General features: G+C 33.0%; 5 protein-coding genes across 5 annotated transcripts; 4 read left to right on the top strand and 1 right to left on the bottom strand.

The window, feature by feature from the left end:
• The first annotated feature begins 1,152 nt into the window (after window positions 1-1,152).
• Window positions 1,153-3,032, top strand: LOC139093758 (uncharacterized). The gene is made up of 5 exons (XM_070644588.1): window positions 1,153-1,395; window positions 1,727-1,861; window positions 2,324-2,413; window positions 2,470-2,622; window positions 2,676-3,032. Exons 1-5 carry the CDS (start codon window positions 1,153-1,155, stop codon window positions 3,030-3,032), a joined length of 978 nt encoding a protein of 325 aa, XP_070500689.1.
• A 2,550-nt stretch (window positions 3,033-5,582) lies between these two features.
• On the top strand, window positions 5,583-7,079 carry LOC139093759 (fatty acid 2-hydroxylase-like). Its single transcript, XM_070644589.1, has 4 exons — window positions 5,583-5,822; window positions 6,187-6,321; window positions 6,526-6,678; window positions 6,732-7,079. Exons 1-4 carry the CDS (start codon window positions 5,583-5,585, stop codon window positions 7,077-7,079), a joined length of 876 nt encoding a protein of 291 aa, XP_070500690.1.
• Window positions 7,080-12,027: 4,948 nt separating this feature from the next.
• On the bottom strand, window positions 12,028-12,862 carry LOC139093668 (cysteine-rich PDZ-binding protein). Its single transcript, XM_070644444.1, has 2 exons — window positions 12,650-12,862; window positions 12,028-12,282 (listed from the first exon to the last, which is right to left on the bottom strand). The coding sequence occupies exons 1-2, from the start codon at window positions 12,787-12,789 to the stop codon at window positions 12,120-12,122; spliced, it is 303 nt and encodes a 100-aa protein (XP_070500545.1). The 5' UTR covers window positions 12,790-12,862; the 3' UTR covers window positions 12,028-12,119.
• A 124-nt stretch (window positions 12,863-12,986) lies between these two features.
• On the top strand, window positions 12,987-16,320 carry Acadvl (Acyl-CoA dehydrogenase very long chain). Its single transcript, XM_070644413.1, has 4 exons — window positions 12,987-13,153; window positions 13,295-13,544; window positions 13,616-13,798; window positions 13,970-16,320. Exons 1-4 carry the CDS (start codon window positions 13,086-13,088, stop codon window positions 15,365-15,367), a joined length of 1,899 nt encoding a protein of 632 aa, XP_070500514.1. The 5' UTR covers window positions 12,987-13,085; the 3' UTR covers window positions 15,368-16,320.
• Window positions 16,321-16,576: 256 nt separating this feature from the next.
• LOC139093586 (uncharacterized) lies at window positions 16,577-22,521 on the top strand. Its single transcript, XM_070644339.1, has 5 exons — window positions 16,577-16,714; window positions 20,912-21,035; window positions 21,121-21,327; window positions 21,399-21,674; window positions 21,734-22,521. The coding sequence occupies exons 1-5, from the start codon at window positions 16,678-16,680 to the stop codon at window positions 22,416-22,418; spliced, it is 1,329 nt and encodes a 442-aa protein (XP_070500440.1). The 5' UTR covers window positions 16,577-16,677; the 3' UTR covers window positions 22,419-22,521.
• Window positions 22,522-25,767: the final 3,246 nt, after the last annotated feature.

Genomic DNA, 25,767 nt, shown 5'->3' on the forward strand with positions numbered 1-25,767 from the left:
TGGCGAAAAAATAAATAAAGAAGAGAATTGAAAAGGAAAAGATTAAAAAGAATAAGATGAGGGAGATGCTGAGCATAAAAGAAGAAGAATTCATTGTCCTTTGTTCCATGTCCTTTACAATTTCTTACCTTTATTTGTTTTTCATCAACATAATACAGTACGTATGTACGCATATTCCCTTCTTCATAAATTTATAACATGCATCATCAATTCTAGTCCTTTTTCTGTCTTAATCGATTTTTTATTTTTCTCTCCTCATTCTACCTTTTGTGCATTATCAACAGATGCATAAAACGTCTCATAGCGCGCTCATGAAATGTTTAAGTACCAAAAATATTGTTAATATTTCGTTAAACTTAATGTTCAGTTCTACCCTTATGTTTCTCATCGCATTCCCGCTGCTTTATCATTATCCAAACATGTTATGCTTGGACATGCAGCACACTTTTATTTTTGATTACATCATAAAAATAATTTAAAAAGAAATTTTTAGGTGCGCTAATGGTCAATTTTTCATTATGAATTATAATGTCCGTAAACATATTCATTATCCCGACTAGCACAAGTCGGTCAATCGATCCATAATTAGGTCACTGTCTAGCTTGACTCCAGAGTGTGGCCGTCTCAAATTCGAGTTTTTCGAAATTAGATTGTCGAAAAATTCGAACATTTCGAACTCAACTTATTTTAAAATATAAATTTACGTTACGAAGAAAAGCAAAAGTAACGGTCAAAAAAAATTTGAAATTTACCGACAAAAATTTTTTTTTGAAAAAATTAACGGTCATTTTTGAGACAGCCACACTCTGCTTGACTCTAACAATTTAAATAGAAACCAAATCTGACACTAAGTGAGAGTCAAGTGAGAGTCACGTTGAACTGTCAATCAATTAGCCTATTTGTGCTATTCGGGAATAGCTTATCATGAACACCTGATATGATAATTTAACATTAACTTGGGATTTTCTACTTTTTGATTTGATAATCAACAAATGTCAAAAAAAGAAATTTAAATAAATTTACATAAAAAAAAATTCGAAATCTCTTTAAACATTTTGTAGCTGTATATTGGATATGATTTTGAACTTTACGATTTAAAGTCAGTCAATTTCAGATCTTGTCGCGAACACATCGACTTTTTTAAGTTTTGTCATGGAAAATAGACGTAAATTGAAAAACAGCATTGATGAAAAAGTTGTGGTTGAATATGAAAATAATTGGTTTGATGTGACAAGCTTCATTCGTGTGCATCCCGGTGGTGAAAATATTCTTAAGAATAAGAATCTTAAAAATATCGATTTTGAATTTAACAGCTCAAATCATTCGTATGCTGCAAAATATTTATTAAATCAGTATAAGTTGGGAAGAAAAGTGGAAAGTGATGAAGGAATGGAAGTAAGTGCTTAATGTTTTATACGCAAAATGTGAGAAATTTCAGAGAATGTGTCATTTGTTGACCTGAGCGACACAGATGAAGAATTGTCCTTCACGGCGCTTCTAAGGCTCAACGAAAGCCCTTTTATTAGCATCAAATGGAAGCTGCTTGCAATTAGCTTACAAATGACTGTCATATGTGACAAACATGTGAAGGCAACTTCCAATTAGTGATAATAACAGTATGTGTCGCTCGGGATCAATATGTTTTGTGATATTCATTCACAGCTATATAAATAAACAATAACTTTTATGAGGATATTTATGAAAATGAATAATTTTAATTTTACAGCATTTAGTTGATTGGAACAAACCAATGCTTCCACAAATTTCAAAACTTGGCGATGACTACATTAAATGGATACACTTACCCGTTGATCGTCCTATGAGGATTTTTGAGAATGATATTCTTGAGTTAATGTTTAAGGTATGGTGAATTTGTTCTAAAATATCCTGGAAAGGGCTTTGGGTAGAAAAGTCTGAAAATCCGGTCCCAGACTGATTTGAGTCTAGCCTGAGGCCCGATTTCATTGAATCTGGTCTGAGGCCAGAGTCACACTGATCTGAGGTCTAATTTTTGGTCATTTGCACGCCATATGCCTTTCTGCTATCTAATCAGCACTATTCTGGATGGTGCCGGATTTGGCTTAAATCTCAAAATGCTGGTATAACTCTTGCTTGGTGCTCTATTTGATTTAAATCGCACCAGACCGGCGTAACTCTGGCATAAACCGAATCCGGCGTGACTATAATTTGATACCAGATTCGGTACAAGTAACGTCAGGCCAGAAGAATTCTGCCATGTTATTAGATTCAAACCGAAACCATTACCAAGTCAGAGTCACGCTGACCTAGGACAATATATTAAAACACAAACTATTTATTTCAGTCAACGTGGTACATGCCATTATTATTCTGGATACCAGTAATTATTGGAATTATTATAAATGAGATGACACAGCTGAATAATATTCTCGAGGTAAGAATAAATAAAGCGCAGTGTACAATTTATTAAAGGCGCAAATAAACTTTTAGCGAAACTCAATTGTGTTTATCCAGCTGATGATTGGAACATGCTTATGGCCGATTTTGGAGTATTTTATTCATCGCTATATTTTTCATCTTGACTGTCGCCAGTTTCCAAGCTTGAAAACTTTTCATTTCATGATTCATGGAGGTCACCATAAAGTAAGATGCTTAAATTAATGCTAGAACTATGCTTAATATACCATTTAATCTAGGTTCCATTCGACAAACACCGGCTAGTGCTTCCACCGATTCCTGGAGCAATGACTGCGATATGTTTTTATCATTTTCTTAAACTTTTAAGTTTCTACAATTTAATAAGCTATCCCAAACTTAAAATGGCAGGCATTCTGATTGGATATTTATACTACGACATGACACATTACTATATCCATTTCGCAAGTCCAACTAGCAGTTACTTTTATAATTTAAAAAGAAATCACAATCGTCATCATTTTGTAAATCAGGAGAAAGGCTATGGAGTCAGCAATGACTTACTTAATAGTTTATTCTCTCATAAAGGTCTACTGAATAAATTAAGCTATCGAATTCGATGGTTAAAAGTTTGGTGACATTTTAATAAATGTTAAATTTGACTTATTTGACTCTAATTTAGTTCCTTAGCTCGAATGATACAAATGAATCGGGTAATATTTTTTACAGCAAATGATCCAAAATTACAGAACATTAAGCCACAAAATACAAAAGAAAAATCACCAAAAAAACGTTATTAAAATGGAATTAAGAAGAAGTCTCAGAAATGATCGCAATCACATTCCATTCTGAGCAGGTGCAATTCTGTCTCTTTTTGTCTCCTCTTCCTTGTCTTCATCACTAAAAGATTTAAGCAACAAAAAATTCGCCAAATTTGGATCATTAAAATGAGGTCAATAAATTCTTGTCAGGAAATTAGCCACTGATTGTTTGCATTTTTGGTTCCATTCAACCCTAACTTTTGCACTTTATGTTAAGTGCACACGATTCTCTTTCCATAAAAATTACATGAACTGCTTTACTTCCCTAATATTTTTATTAGCATTCTATTGTTAAATAATGCAGCATAAGCGAGGGCAATAAATTTTTTTTGTGCTGTTTTTTGAGGATGAGATGCACGGGAAATTTATTTTGATGATTTTTGTTCCTTTCTTATCAACAAATGTTCAACTTTTTATTAGGATTGAATGTTTTGTGCTACAGTTAATTGAGTAGGACGCGGCATCATCGTTTGGAAGCGGTAAAAAATGAGGAAATGATTTAAAAAACTTTTATGATCGAAATGAAAAGAAAATGTGAAGAAATTAAGGAAGACGAGAATAAGACAGCATCATGAACAGCTGCTTCATGCCTTAAAATCCTGTTTTATTTATCAAAAAAATTAAGATAAATCCACGTGAGTGGCTGTGAGTCTTCAAAATGATAAAAGTCGATGCAGGTACCAGCACAGACATCAAGTTTCATTCTACTTGAGTTGGTCACGTTCCGATAGACGATTTTGATGTTTTATTGTGGGTTACATCAGGTCGTGATTAATTATTCATTAGATATTCTTGAGACTGTCTTTGTGTCATTTCAAGTTCTGTTCTTTAAATCCTTTCGACATTTCCTGCGTAGCTTCATAGAAATTCATCAAAAGACAGGAAATTGTCAAAATTGTTTTTAACCAGTCATTGATGAAGCATAGTCAGCAGAACTAGAAATGCGGAAATTTCTCTCAATGCACGCAGTATTTCCATATGTAGTCACACAGAACATCTTGCCTTAATTGTCATTTCCATATGCGCGATAAATTAATTTTGTTTTTTTGGAATGAAAAAATCTGCGATAAATATTTTTGTGGCTATAAATGAATCAGATCTGATTTATTCCAATTGTGGATGGGTTCAAAAAACTAAGCAGCACAGACAATTGTATCTGATTTTTACCCTCATTTTTTTAAGAGACATAAAAATGTGCGACATAAATTTCAAGTTAACGAGATGCAGGAACTGCCAAAATATGAATAGTTATTAGTTTTAAGGGTTGAATCATGTTCAAGTGGAAAATTCTTCTCATGGTTTTTCATCTGTGCTGCTTACATTTAAATCTGTCGGGAGTTCCACTTGCTCTATAAATTGAATTAAATGTGATTTTGATATTGCGACATTTGCATAACAACTTTAAATCCAAATAAACTTCAGATCAGATCATAATTGAGTGCGAAGGGTTGAACATTCAAATGAAAGGATTAACAGTCAGCTATCGATAACAATCCACTTGAACTTGCACTTGTCTAAATTCATTTCTGCTCAATTTCCCTCTTTTTTATTGCTGACATATTTTTGTGGCTAAAAAAGTTGTTTCATCTGTTGATCTGTTGGCTTAACAAATGAGAGATTTATTCTACGGATAAAAAAGGAACAGTCCATTGTTCCTGCCTGGATGATTTGCATAAAAGATTCAATTTTTGTTGGACAATTGATTGACAAAAAAGAGAAGTTTGAGTGATTTATTGACAACTTTTTCAGCTGTTCGATTTCCTTTGCTGATTTGCATTTTTTGCAGACTGTTCACGATCATCGACCATTTGTGGCTTAATACATGACAAATTTCACCCTTCCATAGACTATTCTAATGTCACACACGAGAACAATTAATATCCGTGTGCTGTAAACTTTAAAATTTTCTCATTGTCATCAATCATTGAATGTTGAGGACATTAACAGCTACAGACATCAAGTGAACATGAAACAAGTGAAGAATTCGCATGAAAGGAATCAAAATTAGTTCAACATTTATGAATGCAGTCACAATTACGCGACTATGTTACGCAGCATTAAAGTCACTACTGCACAAATACATTCAAAGACACTGAATTGTAATGAAATGAAAGGGTTGAGGAGGATGACATGAAAAATTGGAAGAGAGAATGTTACATATGTGTAAATGAGGCAAGGGATCGACTGATATATCAGTGAGCAGCAGAGGATCATCAGCCGATAATCTTCAGTGTTGGAGTTTTAGAGCCAAATTCACATTAGTGATAAACAATATAGCTGTACACGATTATAATTTTATCTTTACATTTCAAATTTAGTCAATTTCAGATCTTGTTACGAATACATCGTCTCTATGTCAGTTTAGTCATGGAAAACAGACATAGTACAAATAATAATAATGAAAAACTTGTTGTAGAATATAAAAATAACTGGTACGATCTGACAAATTTCATTCGGCTACATCCTGGAGGTGTCAATATTCTTAAGCATAAAAGCCACCAAAGTATTGATTCTGAATTTGATAACGTGATTCATTCATCTGCCGCTAAATACTTGTTAAAGCAGTATGAATTGAAGACGGAGGAGAACAGTGATGTAGGAATGGAGGTAAGATTTAAAATTTGATTGAATGTTTCTGTCATTATCCTGGAAAACAAGGGTAAGACCCAAGCAGAAGGTTGGCAGCAGGCTGACTTAAAGTCAGGTTTGAAGTAGCTCTGACAACAAGTCTGCACAACACTGTCTTTCAATTTTGTATGGAGTCGAGTCGACTTGAATCGACTTTTCCATATCATCGAGTCGGCTTCGACTTATAGCCCAAAACTACAGACTTACGCATCTAAAATAGAGTAAATGCAGGCCAGCGGTTCAAGATCAAACCTACAGCCTCTGCAAAAATCTAGGATCAGGCATTTCATTCGTACAAAAATTGAAATTCAAGCCTTTGACAGTGCTTTTTACAATTTCACAGCATTTAGTTGATTGGACCAAACCAATGCTTCCACAAATTTCAAAACTTGGCGATGACTATGCCAAATGGATAAATTTACCAGTTGATCGTCCTTTAAGGATTTTTGAAAATGACTTCCTTGAGTTGATATCCAAGGTACTATAAAGAAAATGTTCCCTAAAGTAAAATTGACACAAAATTAAATATTTCAGTCAACGTGATACATGCCATTATTGTTTTGGATTCCAGTAGTTATTGGAATTATTATAAATGAGATGACACAGTATGATAATATTTCCAAAGTAAGATGAACTTAGCAATTAAGTCTACAGATGATTATTTTTCAAAATAAACTTTCAGTGGAATTCAGTTCTGTTTACTCAGCTGATGATTGGAATATGCTTATGGCCTTTTATGGAGTATGTTGTTCATCGTTATCTATTCCATATTAATTTACATAGCATGCCAAGCTTAAGAGCTTTTCACTTTTTGATTCATGGAAATCATCATAAAGTAAGTTGTTTAATATCCAAGATTACAATAATTTACATGATTTACTTAATTAGGTTCCATTTGACAAGCACCGACTGGTATTTCCACCGATTCCAGCAGCATTAATGGCGTCAATTGTTTATCTTGTCCTTAAACTTCTTCATTTTTGCAATTTTATCAGTCATCCCAAACTCATAATGTCAGGACTTATAATTGGATATTTATGCTACGACATGACACATTATTATATCCATTTTGCAAGTCCAACTAGCAATTACTTTTATAATTTGAAGAGATACCACAATCAACATCATTTTGTACATCACGATAAAGGTTTTGGAATAAGCAATACATTTTGGGATGTGATATTCTCAACTAAAGTTCTATTGAATAAGTTAAAATATCAAATTAAGTGGGAATAAGCTGGATGGTTCAAAAAAATTTCAATTAATTTCGGACATTTATCTTGTAAATTGTTTCAGTTCAGCATCCAAAATTAATGAGTTAAGAAGAAGTCTCAGAAATGATCACAATCACATTCCATTCTGAGCAGGTGCAATTCTACCTTCCTTTTATCTCCTCTTCCTTGTCTTCATCACTAAAAGATTTGTGCAACAAAAAATTCGCCAAATTTGGATCATTAAAATGAGGTCAATAAATTCTTGTCAGGAAATTAGCCACTGATTGTTTGCATTTTTGGTTCCATTCAACCCTAACTTTTGCACTTTATGTTAAGTGCACACGATTCTCTTTCCATAAAAATTACATGAACTGCTTTACTTCCCTAATATTTTTATTAGCATTCTATTGTTAAATAATGCAGCATAAGCGAGGGCAATAAATTGTTTGTGCTATTTTTTGAGGATGAGATGCACGGGAAATTTATTTTGATGATTTTTGTTCCTTTCTTATCAACAAATGTTCAACTTTTTATTAGGATTGAATGTTTTGTGCTACAATTAATTGAGTAGACGCGGCATCATCGTTTGGAAGCAACAAAAAATGAGGAAATGATTTAAAAAACTTTTATGGACGAAATGAAAAGAAAATGAGAAGAAATTAAGGAAGACGAGAATAAGACAGCATCATGAACAGCTGCTTCATGCCTTAAAATCCTGTTTTATTTATCAAAAAAATTAAGAAAAATCCACGTGAGTGGCTGTGAGTCTTCAAAATGATAAAAGTCGATGCAGGTACCAGCACAGGCATCAAATTTCGTTCAGTTCTGTTTGAGTTGGTCACGTTCCGATAGACAATTTTGATGTTTTATTGTGGGTTACATCAGGTCGTGATTAATTATTCATTAGATATTCTCTAAATGACTGTCTTTGTGTCATTTCAAATTTTGTTCTTTAAAGCCTTTCGACATTTCCTGCGTAGCTGCATAGAAATTCATCAAAAGACAGGAAATTGTCAAAATTGTTTTTAACCGGTCATTGATGAGACATAGTCAGCAGAACTAGAAATGTGGAAATTTCTCTCAATGCACGCAGTATTTCCATATGTAGTCACACAGAACATCTTGCCTTAATTGTCATTTCCATATGCGCGATAAATTAATTTTGTATTTTTGGGATGAAAAAATCTGCGATAAATATTTTTGTGGCTATAAATGAATCAGATCTGATTTATTCCAATTGCGGATGGGTTCAAAACTAAGCAGCACAGACAATTGTATCTGATTTTTACCCTCATTTTTTTAAGAGACATAAAAATGTGCGACATAAATTTCAAGTTAACGAGATGCAGGAACTGCCAAAATATGAATAGTTATTACTTTTAAGGGTTGAATCATGTTCAAGTGGAAAATTCTTCTCATGGTTTTTCATCTGTGCTTACATTTAAATCTGTCGGGAGTTCCACTTGCTCTATAAATTGAATTAAATGTGATTTTGATATTGCGACATTTGCATGACGATTCTTAGTCTGAATAAACTTCAGATCAGATCATAATTGAGTGCGAAGGGTTCAGAATTCAAATGAAAGGATTAACAGTCAACTATCGATAGCAATCCACTTGAACTTGCAATTGTCTAAATTCATTTCTGTTTAATTTCCCTCTTTTTTATTGCTGACATATTTTTGTGGCTAAAAAAGTTGTTTCATCTGTTGATCTGTTGGCTTAACAAATGAGAGATTTGTTCAACGGATAAAACAGGAACAGTCCATTATTCCTGCCTGGATGATTTGCATAAAAGATTCAATTTTGTTGGACAATTGATTGACAAAAAAGAGAATTTTGAGTGATTTATTGACAACTTTTTCAGCTGTTCGATTTCCTTTGCTGATTTGCATTTTTTGCAGACTGTTCACGATCATCGACCATTTGTGGCTTAATACATGACAAATTTCACCCTTCCATTGACTATTCTAATGTCACACACGAGAACAATTAAGTTCCGTGTGCTGTAAACTTTAAAATTTTCTCATTGTCTTCAATCATTAAATGTTGATGACATTAACAGCTACAGACATGATATTATACAAAGTTCATCAAGTGAACATGAAACAAGTGAAAAATTCGCATGAAAGGAATCAAAATTAGTTCAGCATTTATAATTGCAGTTACAATTACGCGTCTATGTTACGCAGCATTAAAGTCACTGCTGCACAAATACATTCAAAGACACTGAATTGTAACGAAATGAAAGGGTTGAGGAGGATGACATGGAAAATTGGAAGAGATGAATGTTACATATGTGTGAATGAGGTCAAAGAGATTTGTAACTAAATTATGAAGTTAATCAAAATGACAAGATGCAGCTGTAGTTCATTTTTTATTAACTCATATTGCTTAGTTCATTAAACTTCTTGAGGCTGTGATGCATGATGAATATTTGGTACATTTTATTGCTTCATGTGTTAGAGTATCTAAACCTGGATGTGACTGTCTTATTCTCAAGATCCAAATGATCCAATTTCAAGTGGCAATTAACAGCAATCACTTGAGTTTCATCAGAATTAGAATATTAAGGCACAACATGGGAATTTTATCATTTCGTCACTTCCGAGAGGCCAAAAAATACGTTTCGCGGTCATTCTCATTGCTGACTTAAATACAGTTTATGATAACAAGTCAAAAAAGTTCTCACAGACATGAATCAACATGAAATAATTTAAAAAGCAGAACAGAACGACGAGAATCATGAAACATTTATCATCAGGAATGGCGAGTCAGAACAGAAATTATCAATAATGAGACAAAAATTATCGAGAATGTATTTTGCGCGCAATTTTTTAGTTCTCATCAGATTTGAGATTCCCACATAATATCTTATGAAGATGATAGTCATGAGCCGATGATGAGTGTGGAAACCAAAAAAAGTTCCGATGAGAAATTTCATTTTTGTGTCTGTGACTTGTTGAGAGTTTCAGTCTCAGTATAGACAGAGAAGGAAAAAGAGTGAGAATGACCGTTTGCGCATGATGATCGTCTTAATGCGCCATCCAAGCAAACCTTAAATATGAGTGAAATGAGTATGAGTCGTGAAAAATGAATTAACAAGCCAATAAAAGAAATACACAGGAGATAAAGCAATAATAATAACAATCAATGATGAAGACAACGACGATGAGGGTCGAGAGTATTTCCCGAAATTGATCTCAAGCAAAACAGCATTTTTGGACAGTATACAGCTATGAGAAGAATGGAACTAAAATGGAATCGAGAGTGATGCCACGATGTGTCGGAATAAGTTCGTGAAGATCAAAAGTCGTGAGAATTTCTTTATTTCCATGCCTTGTTCGCCTTTCTTAACTGCTTCGTTCTTGTTCGCATCAAGCACAATAAATAGGAATCTAATTAAATCCATTTAATGTGTCTTAACACCTAAACACGATCGTGGATATTCTCATTTAGTCATCTATGCCTTTCTGAGATGATCAATTAATCTTATTGCTTGATTATAGTCAACAGCATACAATCTGTGGGACAAGAATTCTTCATGCTTGATTTTTGGATTTGATGCTGAATCAAGAAAGTTAATGAGAATCAGTAATAACTGTGAGTAAGAATTTCATTGATGATGATCGACAGAAGTACGAAGATGATGAAGAAGAAGAATCACAAATTATGCAACAATCCAGTCATCAACCAAAAAAATAACGAAATTGAACTGAAATGGAATTTCGGAACCACCTGTTCATTAATTATTCAACTCTTCTTCTCCATCCATTCCAGTCAGTGCTTCGTGGATGAGAAGAATTTTGTGTGCAGCAGCATAAAAAAAGCAAAATTTCTTGCTGTTCACAACTCACATTAAAGAACAAAAGCCCGAAAAGGCACTTGAAATGCTCCAAAAAAATTATGATGTTGCCGAAATATTTGCAATTGAAATGTCCATCCTCAAAACATAATGATGATGATTGTGGCACCAACAAAAAATATTTTCCAGTTCCTCAAACTTCAATTAGTTCTTTTTTTTGTGATTGCAATGCACGAATTCAATAAAAAGTTGGCTTTACATCCTGTACAAATGTTTGTTGACATTTTGGCGTCAGTTCTTTATCAAATCAGACCTAATGGTCGTTGAACCTATTCAATACATCTGATAATTGAGGTAAATCACATAGCGTACTTCCATTTTTTATGAACCAAAAATTGCATTTGGCGTGAAATATTCATTAATTAATGTTATGGCTTTCAAGTTCAAGGCTCATTAATAATTCATAGTCATTAAAATTGAATTGCGTTAAAAAGTCATCAGTTCCTTACTATCCATAAAATAAACAGCTCAAAAAACAAGCCACAAAAAGTGAAAATTTCGATAACATTTTTTTTTTATCTTTTTTAAGTTCTCACCTGCCTGTTGAGCTACGCATGTATGCATACATGGCAAGCAACAGTAATTTGGTAAATGCATTTGTGTTAAAAATATTGAAATTTTCAATCGCTGCTCATTCCTGCTCACAAATCCTGTTGAATGTTTTTCTTTACTTTTTTTCAATGTTTGCTTTTGGATTTGAAAAAATAAAATTTGAAATTCAGTGAAAATCCAGACATAAAGTGCCACAGAAAAACATATGGTTTGTGGATTAATACAGGCATTCATAAATCCTTTTGATTGATGCACAGAGCAGCCAAAACAAATTGAAATGCAACAAATAGTTAAACAAAATTATTCAATTGAAATTGGATCACGATAATTTTGAATGCTGTAAAAGGGATGCTCGGGATTTAATTTTTCAGGTGTCATATTCCTGAAGAGCAACTGAAGCGTCATATTGCATTTTTGAGTCTATAATTTCTACCTAGTTTATCAAAAATTGAGCAATCAATCATTTGTTGCTTTCATCCTCGAAATACTTAAGGCGTCATTTGACAGCCATGTCATGTGCCGCTCGGGATATACAGACTAATACACAGAAAAATTGAATTTTTACAAAGACAAAAATTGAATATTTTATTCCTTAAAGTACATCTTAGAAATTAAATGAATATTGATTCTAAAATTATTAATAAATTATGTCGTTGACTGTCGATATGACTTGGTATTGAGGATCTTCTTCCCACACATACAACAAATTCCTTTTTTGAATGCGCAAGTTTGGCAATAATAAGCTCCTTCTTGATGCATTTTGGCTTGGCAAATTCGGCACTTTCTGATTCCAGTCATTGGATCATATCTGTAATTTAAATTAGGTTGAGTAAGTTAGTAGAGGTAAAGGTTTGAATGTATAAAACTGCATCTGTAAATTTCCTGTTAGGCACATATTGAGATGTTGCCATCACGGCTACGCAGCGGCAGTATGCTTTGAATCAAGTGGCAGCCATTGTGCAAATTTGGTTGTTCACGCCAAAAGACTTGGCTCTTCGCCTCGTCAACATTTCAATATGTGCAGATCGGACTTTGCTTATGATCAGGCTCATTTGCGGTAGTTTTATCATAAATAGCTAGACATAGTTAACGATCCTGAATGTTAAGCAACCAAAGAAGCTACAGTTTACTTCATAAAACCAAGATACAACTAAGAATCCTGAGCAATCATTTACCTTTTAGCCGAAAGTGCTTTATTTTCATTAATAGCTCTTCCTGATGACGTTCCAGCCTTTTCCTTCAGCGTATTTCCTTTTTTATAAGGATCAGCTGTGGCAACATGCTTCAATTTCAGCTCACACTTTTCGCAAACCATTGTAAACTTGAATTAATCTATAAATAATCCTATAATCGTATTTTTATATTAAAAGTAAAGTTTGTAAACAAATCAAACGTAAACAACAAATAGTTTCTTTCCCCGCTGCTCTAAATAACGGATTTTAAATTTTCAAAAAATTTAACCCAAGACTCAGTCCAAAGGTTAACTTATTATTCCAAATCATTCTGGTGTTTACGAAAATTCAAGAAGAAAATAGAAGAATATTTTTTCATATTCATTTATTATTTCCTCATCATCGCTCGTGTTATTAAGTTGCTTAAAAATAATTAATTATGTTCCGTGTAATTGGTCAAGTCGCAAAAAGTTCAAAAAATATTAATGGCCAAAAAGAAGTGATCAGGTAAATGTGAAATTAATGTGAAATATTTTTGACCCAGTTAACAAGCTATGAAACATTCAAATTCCTTCCTATATTGTTGATCGTTGGACTTTGGACTTTGTAATCGTAATCATTTCTCTGTTATATTTTTTCTCATGCTAGGTGTTTGTCGGCAGCACAGGCACAGCCACAAAAGACACAAAAGGAAGAAAAGAAGGCACTTCGCGAGAAAGCAAAGCACAATCAGTCATTCGTCCATAATCTCTTTCGTGGACAGGTTGAACATTCACAAGTCTTTCCATATCCAATAGCCCTTAATCAAGAGCAAACGGAATATGTCTCAGCTTTCATTGATCCCGTTACCAAATTCTTCACAGATGTTAATGACGCCAATAAAAATGACATGAATGCGGTAAGATTCGAAAGTTTTTTTACAGATGACCTTGAGACTGTTTATGTAAATATTTACAAAATTAATTTTAGGAAGTAGATGAAATTACGACTGAAGCTCTCTGGGAACTTGGCGCATTTGGTTTGCAAGTTCCACAAGAGTATGGCGGTTTGGAATTGAACAATACACAATTCGGACGTATGGGAGAAATCATCGGTATGCATGACTTAGGCTTAGGCATTTTTATCGGTGCTCATCAATCCATTGGATTTAAGGTAAAGCTATACAAAATAAAAATAAAATTGATCTTTAGATTAGAACTTTTACTGATAAGGGATCAACGCGTGACTTATTAAAGCACATTGTACACAGACTTTGATCAATCACATAATTTCAATTTATGATAAGATAATTTCATACTAATGAATGTCTTCTATGAATTCTAGGGTATTTTACTTTACGGAACTAAGGAACAAAAGGAGAAATATTTACCTAAAGTATCAACTGGAAAAACATATGCAGCTTTTGCTCTTACCGAACCATCAGCCGGAAGTGATGCAGCTTCAATCAAATGCAGAGCAGTTAAATCTGCTGACGGCAAGCACTATATTTTGAATGGATCAAAGATTTGGATTTCAAATGGAGGTATTGCAGACATCATGACTGTATTCGCTCAAACAGAAATCACTGATGAAAATGGTCAAAAGAAGGACAAAGTTACGGCATTTATTGTTGAACGAGGCTTCGGTGGTGTCACTAATGGACCACCAGAAAAGAAAATGGGTATCAAGTGCTCAAATACAGCTGAAGTTTACTTTGAGGATGTAAAAATTCCAATTGAAAATGTTCTTGGCAAGGAAGGTGAAGGCTTTAAAGTTGCAATGAATATCTTGAACAGTGGACGATTTGGTATGGGAATGACACTTGGTGGAACAATGCGTCTTTGCATTCAGAAAGCTAGTGAGCATGCTACTCAAAGAACTCAATTTGGCAAGAAGCTTGACTCATATGGAGGAATTCAAGAGAAATTAGCAAGAATGGCAACCGTTCAGTATGTCAATCAATCAATTGCTTATATGGTTGCTGGTAACATGGATCTCGGATCTAATGATTATCATTTAGAAGCTGCAATCTCAAAGGTATTTGCATCAGAAGGTGCCTGGTATGCCTGCGATGAAGCTATTCAAATTCTTGGTGGAATGGGCTTCATGAGAGACACAGGATTGGAACGATTTTTACGTGACTTGCGTATTTTCAGAATCTTTGAAGGAACAAATGATATCCTTCGTTTGTTCGTCGCATTGACTGGAATCCAATATGCTGGTTCACATCTCAAAGAACTCCAAAGAGCCTTCCAAAATCCAGCAACTAATTTAGGAATTATTTTCAAAGAGGCTTCAAAGCGTGCAGGATCTTACATTGGATTAGGTGGTGTAGACATGACTGGACTCGTTGAACCATCACTTAAGGATTCAGCTAAACTCTGTGGTGAATCAATTGACATGTTTGCTCGTGCTGTAGAGTCACTGCTAGTTAAATACGGAAAGCGAATTGTTGATGAACAATTTTTACTTAATCGTCTCGCTGATTCCGCAATTGATATTTATGCAATGACTTGTGCACTTTCTCGTTGTTCGCGATCACTTAAAGCCAATTTACCTTCAGCTGATCATGAGAAATTGATGACTGAGACATGGTGTGTGGAGGCAAGCGACAGAGTTAGAATCAATTTAAGGAAGATCCATAGTGCAGAATTCAACGAAAATTACAAGAGAATGTCCCTCATTTCCAAAAATATTTGCGAGAATCATGACGTAGTTCAGACTAATCCAATTGGTGTTTAAGGAACTTAAACTTAAGGGTCTCAATTAGGTCAATTATTATTATTTTTAAAATCAAAACGGAAATTTTAATTTAATTTAATTTCTCATTTCCTTTATCTTACTTATTTTACTGCTAATTATAAATACCTATAAGCCTGAGTGATTCTAAAATGTTAATAGATTTTATGGACAATATAATAATAATTTTACGAAAATATGCACTGCAGAGATTTGAAAGTTTGAAAAGTTATTCTAGTAAAATACATCCCGAGTGACACAAGTCAAGAAGGCTTCGCCATGCTCTGTTTGGCACCCATATGGAAGTCATATAGAGACGACTCTAGTAAACTTCAACTTGAGTGACACAAATGAAGAAGGCACTAAGTTCTATTTTGTACTCATATGTATGTCACACGGAGGTGACCTCGGAGGGCATATTGCGACAAACTACATTTTTCATCGGAAACTTACCTACTTCGCTGGTCTTACAGATCAAATGTGCTCCATGGCCTTCCTCAGATATCGCCTAAAACTCGCCCTATTTCTTGCTAACGCATGCCAATTTCCATCAATAACTCCAATACCAAATGTAATCCTGCCTCCGTCAACAGCTTTATTCCATGAATTTGTTGTCCTTCCTTGTGATCGACGTTCAAATGGGAGGAAATTTTTCCTTTACGGTGTCATCAGGGCAACTTCTAAATCACTTCCATTTAGTGTCACTAAAAGAGATTTAGCGGAGCCTCCAAAGCTGCATAACAGAGGCTTCAAAGTGGCATGATTGAGACTTTCAAGCTATGTGAGACGGAGCTTTCTTATTTTGTGTCGCTCGGGACACAATAATTACCATTAATTATATATTTTCCGTCGTCAGGTTTAATGCATCACAATTATTAAATCATTGTAAATAAATAATAAACCCGAAACATTTCTTGATTTAACTACGAAATAAATAGAATTATCATAACTTGTAATTAATTGTTTCAATTGTAACATTTTCAGCTGTGGAATTTGTCATCTCTCAATGTACATAGAATGAGTAAAAGTACATTGCGTTGAGAGACATATGCTATTTTAAATTGGAATATATAAATATAAATACAAGCAAACAATAACAAGCGTTGCTAGTGATGTATAAAAAAAACACTCGCCGCATGTTCTGAATACATGCTCATTTTCTCCAAAATTCATATTTAAATTGAAAATTTTCATTCTATTCTCAGTGTTGAGCTTTTGTTCTGACCGTTCGGAAGTGTTTTTTTGACGGGATATTCGAGTTCCGAGAATATTTAAAATTTGAAGATTTTTAAGCTTGATAAATTTATATAATTATGGATGATAATTTGAAACTAACTCCGGCTGAAGAAGGTATGAAAATAAAAACTGAGTTCATTGTGCCCGTAATCAGCTGTGTGATTGTGATTCACATAAGTCGGTCAAAGTCACGGAAATATCGATAGTTTCTGGATTTTCTTATCTTTATTACGTGATTTTAATTGAAAAAAAAAAGGATTTACGTCATCCATAAAATGACATTGGAAAAAAAATCAAAATTTACTATTTTCTAAATCAAGAATCAAGGCTTAGTCATTTTTAGATTATGGCTAGTAATTGATAACAGAAATATTTATTATTTTGCAAAGCTTAATAGTTCATTCTCTAAATCATAAAGTTATTAAGGCTGAAAAACTCATTTGATCCCGAATGGAACGTAATAGCTAGTTGATAGCAAGTTAATGTCCAGTTGATGACTAATTACTGCGTATTTTTGTCCACACAGGAATAATTAGCAATCATCAAAAAATTACAATATTGCTAAATTGAAGCAAACACAAACAAAAGTTCAGACATGATAAATGCACAATCAGAATTCGTGAGAACCTGTTTTAAGTATCTTGTATTCCCGTATTTTTTGAAGAACACGAAAAAATGCAAAAGTCTGTAGTAAATTTTAAATTGTACTAATTTTTGTCATTAATTAAATACCAACAAATGCTTTATAAATCGCAAATGCAAAATAAGCATTAACAAATCCTTAAAAGTGGCAAAAATCCCACAAAAATCAAAACTGGATAAAAAAAAGAAGAAGATCCAATGAAAGGTCAAAAGGAATGTTTATTTGGGAAATGGCATACATTTTTTAGAATTAAATCTGCATAAGATGCTCTTATATATGACCTATACTCTATTAATACAGTGAACAAAAATTCGTTAGAACTGTGCATCTACTTGTACGTATTTATGTTCAATTGGGATTTAATCAATGTTCTGACTTGACATATAACTTGTCATCATCTAGCTATAACGAATTTTTGATCAATTGGGATTCAATCGGGATTAAACTATCTTGTGATATAGAGTAAAAGTGGCTCTGTGTCGTAGTGGTTTCGCTCTTTGAGACTTCATTGTAAACCGACCCAAAGATCATGTATTTGAGACTCGGTATTGGAAATCTTTCACATGCCCATTTTATGCATAGACAGTAAAGACATCAGAGAAAATGGTTCAAATCTCATTATAAACTGTATCTCTAGGTTTGAATCCGATCGTTTTGCGAGTCCTCAACCGTTAAACTGTAGCTTGCCTTGAGATACATATACTACAAAGCTTAAGAGTTTCTAGATTTAAATAGCTTAATAGAATTTTATCCAGAGAGTTGAGTTAACCACTGAATACGCCCCAAGATTGCCTATAATGAATTGTTATATTCTCTGTTTACTGACAATCTATCTGCTCACTTATTAAGTAACAATCTTTTGTTGATGGGGTTATCTCTCAAATAGTGAATATTATTTTCGATCTATAATAGGAAGAAGAGATGAGGTCAAGCGTCAAGCGATTTAACGCGTTGAAAGAATCTCAAAGTCGATTTGATTTTTCCATATAAAATTTGAGTCTAAGCTCTGAAAACAACTTGATTTGTTGCTTTTAGAAATGCAAAATCAAAGTGCATACTTAATGAATATTCAAATTATATTCCCGAGTATTCATACTGATGTAGTTAAAAACTTAATGAGAAATATTCAGCATTAATAAAATTTGAATCCTATAATATAACAGCCTACATTCTTTAAATCTGAATCTAAAACAAAATATTGGCATCGCAGGTGAATATCATTCGTGAATATCATGTGATCACCGACCAGGTATTCCATCTAGACACATTTTTGAAAAAAATTCTAATGTCATAAAAATTGAACTCTATCTAGACGTGATTTTGCAAAATCTCTAAATATGTACTCAATACCATTTCCGTACCGGTTTTCCTAGAGCTAGAGATGACTTTGAACTTGGCATTGGATACAGCTTTTACTATAGTAGTTACATAATTTTGAGATTAAATTGCACATGTTAACTTGTAACTTTTCATCTTACACACAAATTATGTGCATTGTAAATTTTGCAATTACTTTGAGATTTTACGACTTTTAAAATGATCAACGGAATATGATTAATTGAGTGGAAAATTAGAAATCTTTTGTTTAGAGCCGTTCAGAGAATCTAATCTGAGTATCGTATTTCACGATGATTTAAACAATTAACTGACAAAGTACAATTCCAATTTGCAATAAATCATGTTGTAAATGTGAGCTTCATATTAGGTTGATTAGTTTTAGGAAGATGTTGATGCTGAAATTCAGAGTTTTCAATTATTTGGGTTTTTACTATTTGTACAAATACCAAATACCCAAATATCGAGACCCCCAAATATTGTACAAATACCAAATATTTTCGAAAGTATGGATATGATAAAAACATATGAATTTTCAAAAATTGCCTGTCTATTCACGCTTAGTGTATAATTAGTAATAACAATCAATTTAGAATTAATGAAATTTTAATGTTTTCAAAAATAATTAAAAAAAATAGCTAAAACATTAACTTCTCTTTAATCATATGATTAGAAATTTCGACTCAAAACATTATATCCAGAGAAGGTTCGTTCATCACTTGTTAACGTAGCTGTAGCTTGAATGGACTTCAATGAAATATACCGCACCTCTAACTTCTCAGTCCTGTTTTTAGTATTTTTGAATGACTTAATGTCTAGATCTAAGTCTATTCATGAATACAGCCATTCTAATCATAAGGACATGAAGTGCGATTTTCTATCTCTTCGTCCTGGCTTTCAAAACCACAACATGTGTTAAATTTTTGTATTCACAAGATATTTAATCAAAACAATACTCAAAAATTCTAAAAAATACTCCATAAATTTTTAAAGAAATATTGCAAAATTTTAAACTTGAAAATTTTCAGGAAAAATTTCATACTTGCTTTACATTTAACTCTTATATTGGTAGATAACTACAAAATATTTGGTGACCCAAATAGTTTTAAAATGGACCAAATACCCAAATATTGGTATTTGTAATTGACAACCCTAATGCTGATTCATAAGAAATGTTTAAATCTAGATAATCGGCTCTAGCAGAACAATATCGTGTTCTTAGGAACAGATCAGTTCTGTTTTTTAGTACTCTCTTTACCTGTTAGAGAGCTTTAATAACAAGCATAAAACTAAGAATCATTGACAATTAATAATTTTTACATCGGATATTTGAGATAAATATAAATAAACTCGTCAATAAACCTTCATTAGAGGTTTTCCTTCATTTTAATATTTTAAGGAAATGTTGAAATGTTGTACCTAATATAATATATAATTACAGATTAAATATCAATGTGAAGGTTCTATCGACTCTGTTTACTTCATAATTTCTTTTCAATAATTCAAAAATCGTTTATGGATCATTAATTAAAATTTAAGAGTTGGATCATCACATAGAAGTTGCAATGTTCTGTCATTTTCTTATTCAGGGGCGTAACCAGGGAGGGAAGAAGAATTATGGTTAAACCCCTATGACTATTGTATATAGATATATTACAACTGCAGTACCTCCTTATGAGTTTCCAATTGTATTGAAACATCGAGTCCGATTGAGTGACTTAATTGAATTTTTGGCGTAGAAAACAGTATGTGCCTAAATTGCGGATTACCGAGCAGCACAATGTAGTTGACAGAACGCTGTCACGTCGTCATTTGACGGCTCTACGTGAAATTGCCTTGAAAAATCAAAAATTGAATTTACTGTCTTCTGCTGTTCGGGATTAAATTTTGCTATTCAAGATCGAATCAGATAATAATTTTCAAAATGACAAAAAGCAATGACTACGTGATATTTTGACATATTACAGTATAATCATGATATAAATTAACTCAGCTGAGCGAACCAATACGAAATGCCAACAGAGTGTACAGTGACCTTAAACTTGAACAGAAGATACCATAAGAAGAATACATTAATTTTAAAAGTCATTACTGTCTGTTCTTTTTTTTTCGCGAATCTAGCTTAGTGCTACTCAAACTGTGATCCGCGATACACTGCTGAGTCATGATGTGATCTTAAGCTTATCGCTGGACAATCATTATTTACTTCTAATTTAATGTGTTCCTTGATGAAAAGTTTGAGAACCACTGACTTTATGATTTCATGACGTAATTGAATAATTGCGTATCCATTGGCTTTCTCATGTCTAATTCTAATAATACATCTTTTACAGCTGCCAAATCGTTCGTTCTTAACCTTTTATTGAAAGGATTTCAACCTTCAGAACGTTGTGATGTCAGCTTTACTGAAGATATGTATCGACTACCTGACTTTTATGATGATGCTAAATTTAAGCGGTAATTGTTACTTAATCTATGACGTACGCAATCATCTCTGAATCGTGTATTAAATAATTTCCCAATTATCTTGTTGATTCCATAGTGGACAGAAATATTTCATGGACAATCGTTTCGGAATCATGCAATCAAATTTATATGGATTGTTTTCTTTAATTTGTGAACCAAATGGAGCTAAACTTTTAGATAAAACTAATCATTCAAGCAATGCTACAACAGCTAGAAAACGATATGCAGATACAACATTTCACATGCTTTCCTGGTGCACAGATCCTTTGAAGCCTGGATCGAAGTATGTATGCTTTATTTTTGCTTGATGTTTGATATAAGTCAGTGAGTGACAACTTTGAATCTCGTCTATAGGTCTTGGGAATCTCTAAAACGTGTAAGACTAATGCATTTGGCTGCATCCAATGCTTCACTACAACGTACAAATAGAGGAATTCCACAAACTTTCATGACATTTACAACTTTTGGATTTATGGGATATGCACTTGTGAAGCCACACTTATTAGCTATTAGGCATGACTGCCAGGAAGATCGAGAAGCATACGTTCATTTGTGGGCTGTGATAGGAAGCATGTTGGGCATTAAGGATGAATATAACATGTGCTTACAGAAAATGGAAGTTGTTGAACTGTGAGTTAATCATGAATGGAAAGTATTGAAGAATTTTAGTAATTCATTTATATTTACAGCATCTGTCACATCTTAATCCGCTACAATTTTTCATTATTCCTTCAAATGGAAACAAGGACATTCGAAAAGCTTGGCCGCGCATTTATAGAAGGACTTAAATGGTACATTCCATTTTCTACTTATGAAGCTCGTCTGTTTCAAGCAAGAAGACTAGCAGGCATTCCAGGATATCAATATGATGTTGATGTATCAAAGGAGTTCCATTTAAGACAAATTTTCACAAAAGCTGAACTTGAAAGAATCAAAGTTGGATTTCAAAATGTAAAAGACTTTGAGTATCGCAGAAATCTTGTATTTGATGAGAATATGTACTTAATTGACATCAAAAGAATGTCTGATTCCGAAACAAATAATGACCATCTAGACTACAACAGCAATACATATGGAACCTATAAAAAATTGGATACAAATCAAATTGACATAAATGACAAAAAAAGTGTGCTTATGGACTTATTGGATCTAAAATATCCTTCGGAACTAGAAATCACAGAGGTCAATGACAGTAATCTCTCAAATTATTTAAATGATAGAAAGTTCAAGGAACTAAGCAAATCGGATCAAATGTTAGTCAAAATTTCCATTCATCAGCTCAAAGTAACTAACAATTTTGTACTGAGACCACTTATAGAATTGACTTTATCCTCTATGTTGAGTGTGATGTCAGTGAAGGAAACATGCTGTTGACAAAAATGTAATTTAATGCTTTATTAAATGGAGTGGAATATGTATCATTAGCTTTAAGTTCATTTTGAAAGCTTTAATAAATAAAAGTCGAGTTTTAAAAAAATCAAAAGCTTTTTAACGGATTTTTACTCTTATTGTTGATCAACTGAATGTCAAGTAAAGTTGCTTCTTTTCAAGATCTTTACGGCAACAAAGGTAATTTATTCTTCATTCATATTTTGATGAAAATTGTAAACAAGAACTGAACGTGTCCTTTACATTGTAATTCAACAAATTCACCTCATTTAAATTAAAAGGTGAGATTTAGAGCAAAAATGACTTAAAATTCTGTTTACTTACTTACTTTCTTTTTTGGCTAGGGTCCATTTCCGCGTATGTAGACAGGATATTTAGAACTCTAGCATCCTTATCAACATATCCAATCCAGAAACTTTTTCCGAAAATTTGTTTACAATGTTAAATTTATCCGTAGATTTGCACAGCAGTAGAAATTGTCATCTCTCAATGTACACAAATTATCCAGAATATATTGGATGCTGATGTATTATATTAAACAGAATATGTTTTATAAATCCTGGACATAACAATGCATTCCTATATAAATTGAAATTTAATTCCTTTCATTATCAGTGTTAAGCTTTTGTTCTGACCTTTCGGAAGTGTTTGACTGGATAATTTATATAATTCTAAAAAATGGGTGATAATTTGAAGCTAAGTCCAGCTGAAGAAGGTATGAAAATCAAAATTGAGTTTATTTTGATTTTTAATCATTGTTGGATTGACTTATAATGTAAATTTCCAGTAAAATTCGGAATATGAGACTTTACTTAGCCCCTAGGGAGAATATCGTGGATTATTTCTGTCATTGACGATCTATCTATTTACTTATTACGTAACGATCGTTGGGTGTGGGTTGGCTATGTCTCAAACTGATCTTTTCACACACAATCCTAGTCGACTTCTGAAAAATCAGAAAAGTTTGTTCAGAAAAACTGATTAGCCTGAATATGCTGTTTTAAGTTGTTTTGAACAATTGACTGCTAGTCTACAGTTCCAAATTGCAATAATTCATGTTGTAAATGTGAGGTTTATTTTGTGTTGATTAGTTTTAGAAAGAAATTGATACTGATTCATAAGAAATGTTTAAATTTGAATTATGGCCCTAATAACAAGCATCAGCGAATTTACTAAGTAAATGATATTCTAATAATACATCTTTTACAGCTGCTAAAAAGTTCGTACTTAAACTTGTATTGAAAGGATTTCAACAGTCAGAACTCTGTGATGTCAGCTTTACTGAAGATGTGTTTCGGCTACCTGACTTTTATGATGATGCCAAATTCAAGCGGTATTTGTTACTTAATCTTTGTCGTACTAAATCATCTCTGATTCCCGAATTATCTTATTGCTTCCCTAGCGGACAGAAATACTTCACGGACAATCGTTTTGGAATCATGCAGTCCAATTTGTATGGATTGTTTTCTTTAATTTGTGAACCGACCGGAGCTAAAATTTTGGATGAAACCAATCACTCAAACAATCCTGATGCGGCTAGGAAACGATATGCAGATACAACATTTCATATGCTGTCCTGGTGCACAGATCCTTTGATACCTGGTTCAAAGTATGTATCTAATCTTTCCTTGACAGAACTCAGTAAGAAGCAACCTTATATTTATCTCTATAGGTCGTGGGAATCTCTAAAACGTGTAAGGAAAATGCATTTGGCAGCATCAAATACATCAATACAACGCACTGGTCTTGGAATTCCGCAATCCTACATGACATTTACGATTTTTGGATTTATGGGATATGTACTTGTGAAGCCACACTTATTATCTATTAGACATGATAACAAGCAAGATAGAGAAGCTTTTATTCATATGTGGGCTGTGATAGCAAGCATGTTGGGCATTAAGGATGAATATAACATGTGCTTACAGAAAATTGAAGTTGTCGAAATGTGAGTTCATGGATGGTCAATAATTGACATATTTTAAGAATACTTTATGTTTAGAGGATCTGCCACATCTTAATTCGATATCATTTCTCAGTATGCCTTCAATTGGAAACTAGAACATTTGAAAAGCTCGGCCGTGCCATTGCAGAAGGACTTAAATGGTACATTCCATTTACGACTTATGAATCTCGTCTGTTTCAAGCAAGAAGACTTGCAGGCATTCCAGGATATCAATATGATGTTGATGTATCAAAAGAGTTCCATTTGAGACAAATTTTCACGAAAGCCGAGCTTGAAAGAATCAAAGCTGGATTTCAGAATGAAAAAGGCTTTGAGTACCGAAGGAATCTAGTTTTTGATGAGAATATGCACTTGATTGACATCAAAAGAATGCCAGATGGAAGTTTTAACAAATCCAGCACGAACAAAATTGACATAAATGACAAAAGAAGTGTACTTATGAACTTGTTGGATTTGAAATATCCTTCGGAACTAGAAATTACTGAAATCAACGACAATAATCTCAAAAATTATCTAAATGATAGAAAATTTAAGGAACTAAGTGGCGCAGATCAAATGTTAGTCAAAATTTGCATTGATCAGCTCAAAGCCAATAACAATGAGATAATGAGGCCATTTGTAGAATTGACTCTATCATCAATTTTAGGTGCAATGCATTTGACAAATTTGTAATTTAATGAGCCCAATGGATCTAAGTGTATGCGCCATTGCCTGCTTTTTAATGGCGAAAATGTCATGTTTTTGTCTGTTTTCCAATTTGTTGATTTAACCTAATATGATTTCTCTATATTACTATTTGAATACTTCTGGTAATGAATAACACTTACTAACTTACTTCCCTAAATGCTTTATGGAATGGAATATGTATCATTGGCTTTAAGTCCATTTTAAAAGCTTTAATAAAAAGGTCGAATTTTTAAAAAAAATCAATAGCTTTTAAATAACGTATTTTTGTGCTTTTATTGATGATCGTTTGAATGTCAAGTCAAGTTGCTTCTTTTCATGATCTTTACGGCAACAAAGGTAATTTATTTTTCATTCATATTTTGATGAAAATTGTAAACAAAAACTGAACGTGTCCTTTATATTTTAATTAAACAATTTCACCACACTTAATTTAAATTATGCAAAAACCGTTAAAATTTAAATTTATGCTGAGACTTCCTTTTCATGAATAATTAACCTTAAATTTTTGCGATCCATACTTGTTCCTGACTACGTCCAATTGAATTAATAAACAGGAAAAAATTACACAAAAACAATAGAAATGTGAATGTACTTTTTATACGGAAGGAAGGATGTCTCAATATAAAAAATATAAACAAAATACAAGCAATGATAACAAGCGCTCTAAATCCACAACTATTT

This window comes from Chironomus tepperi, unplaced genomic scaffold (assembly GCF_022539635.2).
Source record: "Chironomus tepperi strain 1889 unplaced genomic scaffold, CSIRO-AGI_Ctep_v1 contig_337, whole genome shotgun sequence".
Lineage (NCBI taxonomy): Eukaryota > Metazoa > Arthropoda > Insecta > Diptera > Chironomidae > Chironomus > Chironomus tepperi.

Excerpts from the sequence above, each read along its gene's own strand:
- LOC139093759 (XM_070644589.1), top strand. The coding sequence starts at position 5,583 with ATGGAAAACAGACATAGTACAAATAATAATAATGAAAAACTTGTTGTA. Across the intron at positions 5,823-6,186 it reads ACAGTGATGTAGGAATGGAG|CATTTAGTTGATTGGACCAA; the intron begins GTAAGATTTAAA and ends ACAATTTCACAG. Across the intron at positions 6,322-6,525 it reads TCCTTGAGTTGATATCCAAG|TGGAATTCAGTTCTGTTTAC; the intron begins GTACTATAAAGA and ends ATAAACTTTCAG.
- Acadvl (XM_070644413.1), top strand. The coding sequence starts at position 13,086 with ATGTTCCGTGTAATTGGTCAAGTCGCAAAAAGTTCAAAAAATATTAAT. Across the intron at positions 13,154-13,294 it reads GGCCAAAAAGAAGTGATCAG|GTGTTTGTCGGCAGCACAGG; the intron begins GTAAATGTGAAA and ends TTCTCATGCTAG. Across the intron at positions 13,545-13,615 it reads ATAAAAATGACATGAATGCG|GAAGTAGATGAAATTACGAC; the intron begins GTAAGATTCGAA and ends AATTAATTTTAG.
- LOC139093586 (XM_070644339.1), top strand. The coding sequence starts at position 16,678 with ATGGATGATAATTTGAAACTAACTCCGGCTGAAGAAG. Across the intron at positions 16,715-20,911 it reads ACTAACTCCGGCTGAAGAAG|CTGCCAAATCGTTCGTTCTT; the intron begins GTATGAAAATAA and ends CATCTTTTACAG. Across the intron at positions 21,328-21,398 it reads CCTTTGAAGCCTGGATCGAA|GTCTTGGGAATCTCTAAAAC; the intron begins GTATGTATGCTT and ends TCTCGTCTATAG.
- LOC139093758 (XM_070644588.1), top strand. The coding sequence starts at position 1,153 with ATGGAAAATAGACGTAAATTGAAAAACAGCATTGATGAAAAAGTTGTG. Across the intron at positions 1,862-2,323 it reads TTCTTGAGTTAATGTTTAAG|TCAACGTGGTACATGCCATT; the intron begins GTATGGTGAATT and ends TATTTATTTCAG. Across the intron at positions 2,623-2,675 it reads TTCATGGAGGTCACCATAAA|GTTCCATTCGACAAACACCG; the intron begins GTAAGATGCTTA and ends CATTTAATCTAG.
- LOC139093668 (XM_070644444.1), bottom strand. The coding sequence starts at position 12,789 with ATGGTTTGCGAAAAGTGTGAGCTGAAATTGAAGCATGTTGCCACAGCT. Across the intron at positions 12,283-12,649 it reads AAAGCACTTTCGGCTAAAAG|ATATGATCCAATGACTGGAA; the intron begins GTAAATGATTGC and ends TTTAAATTACAG.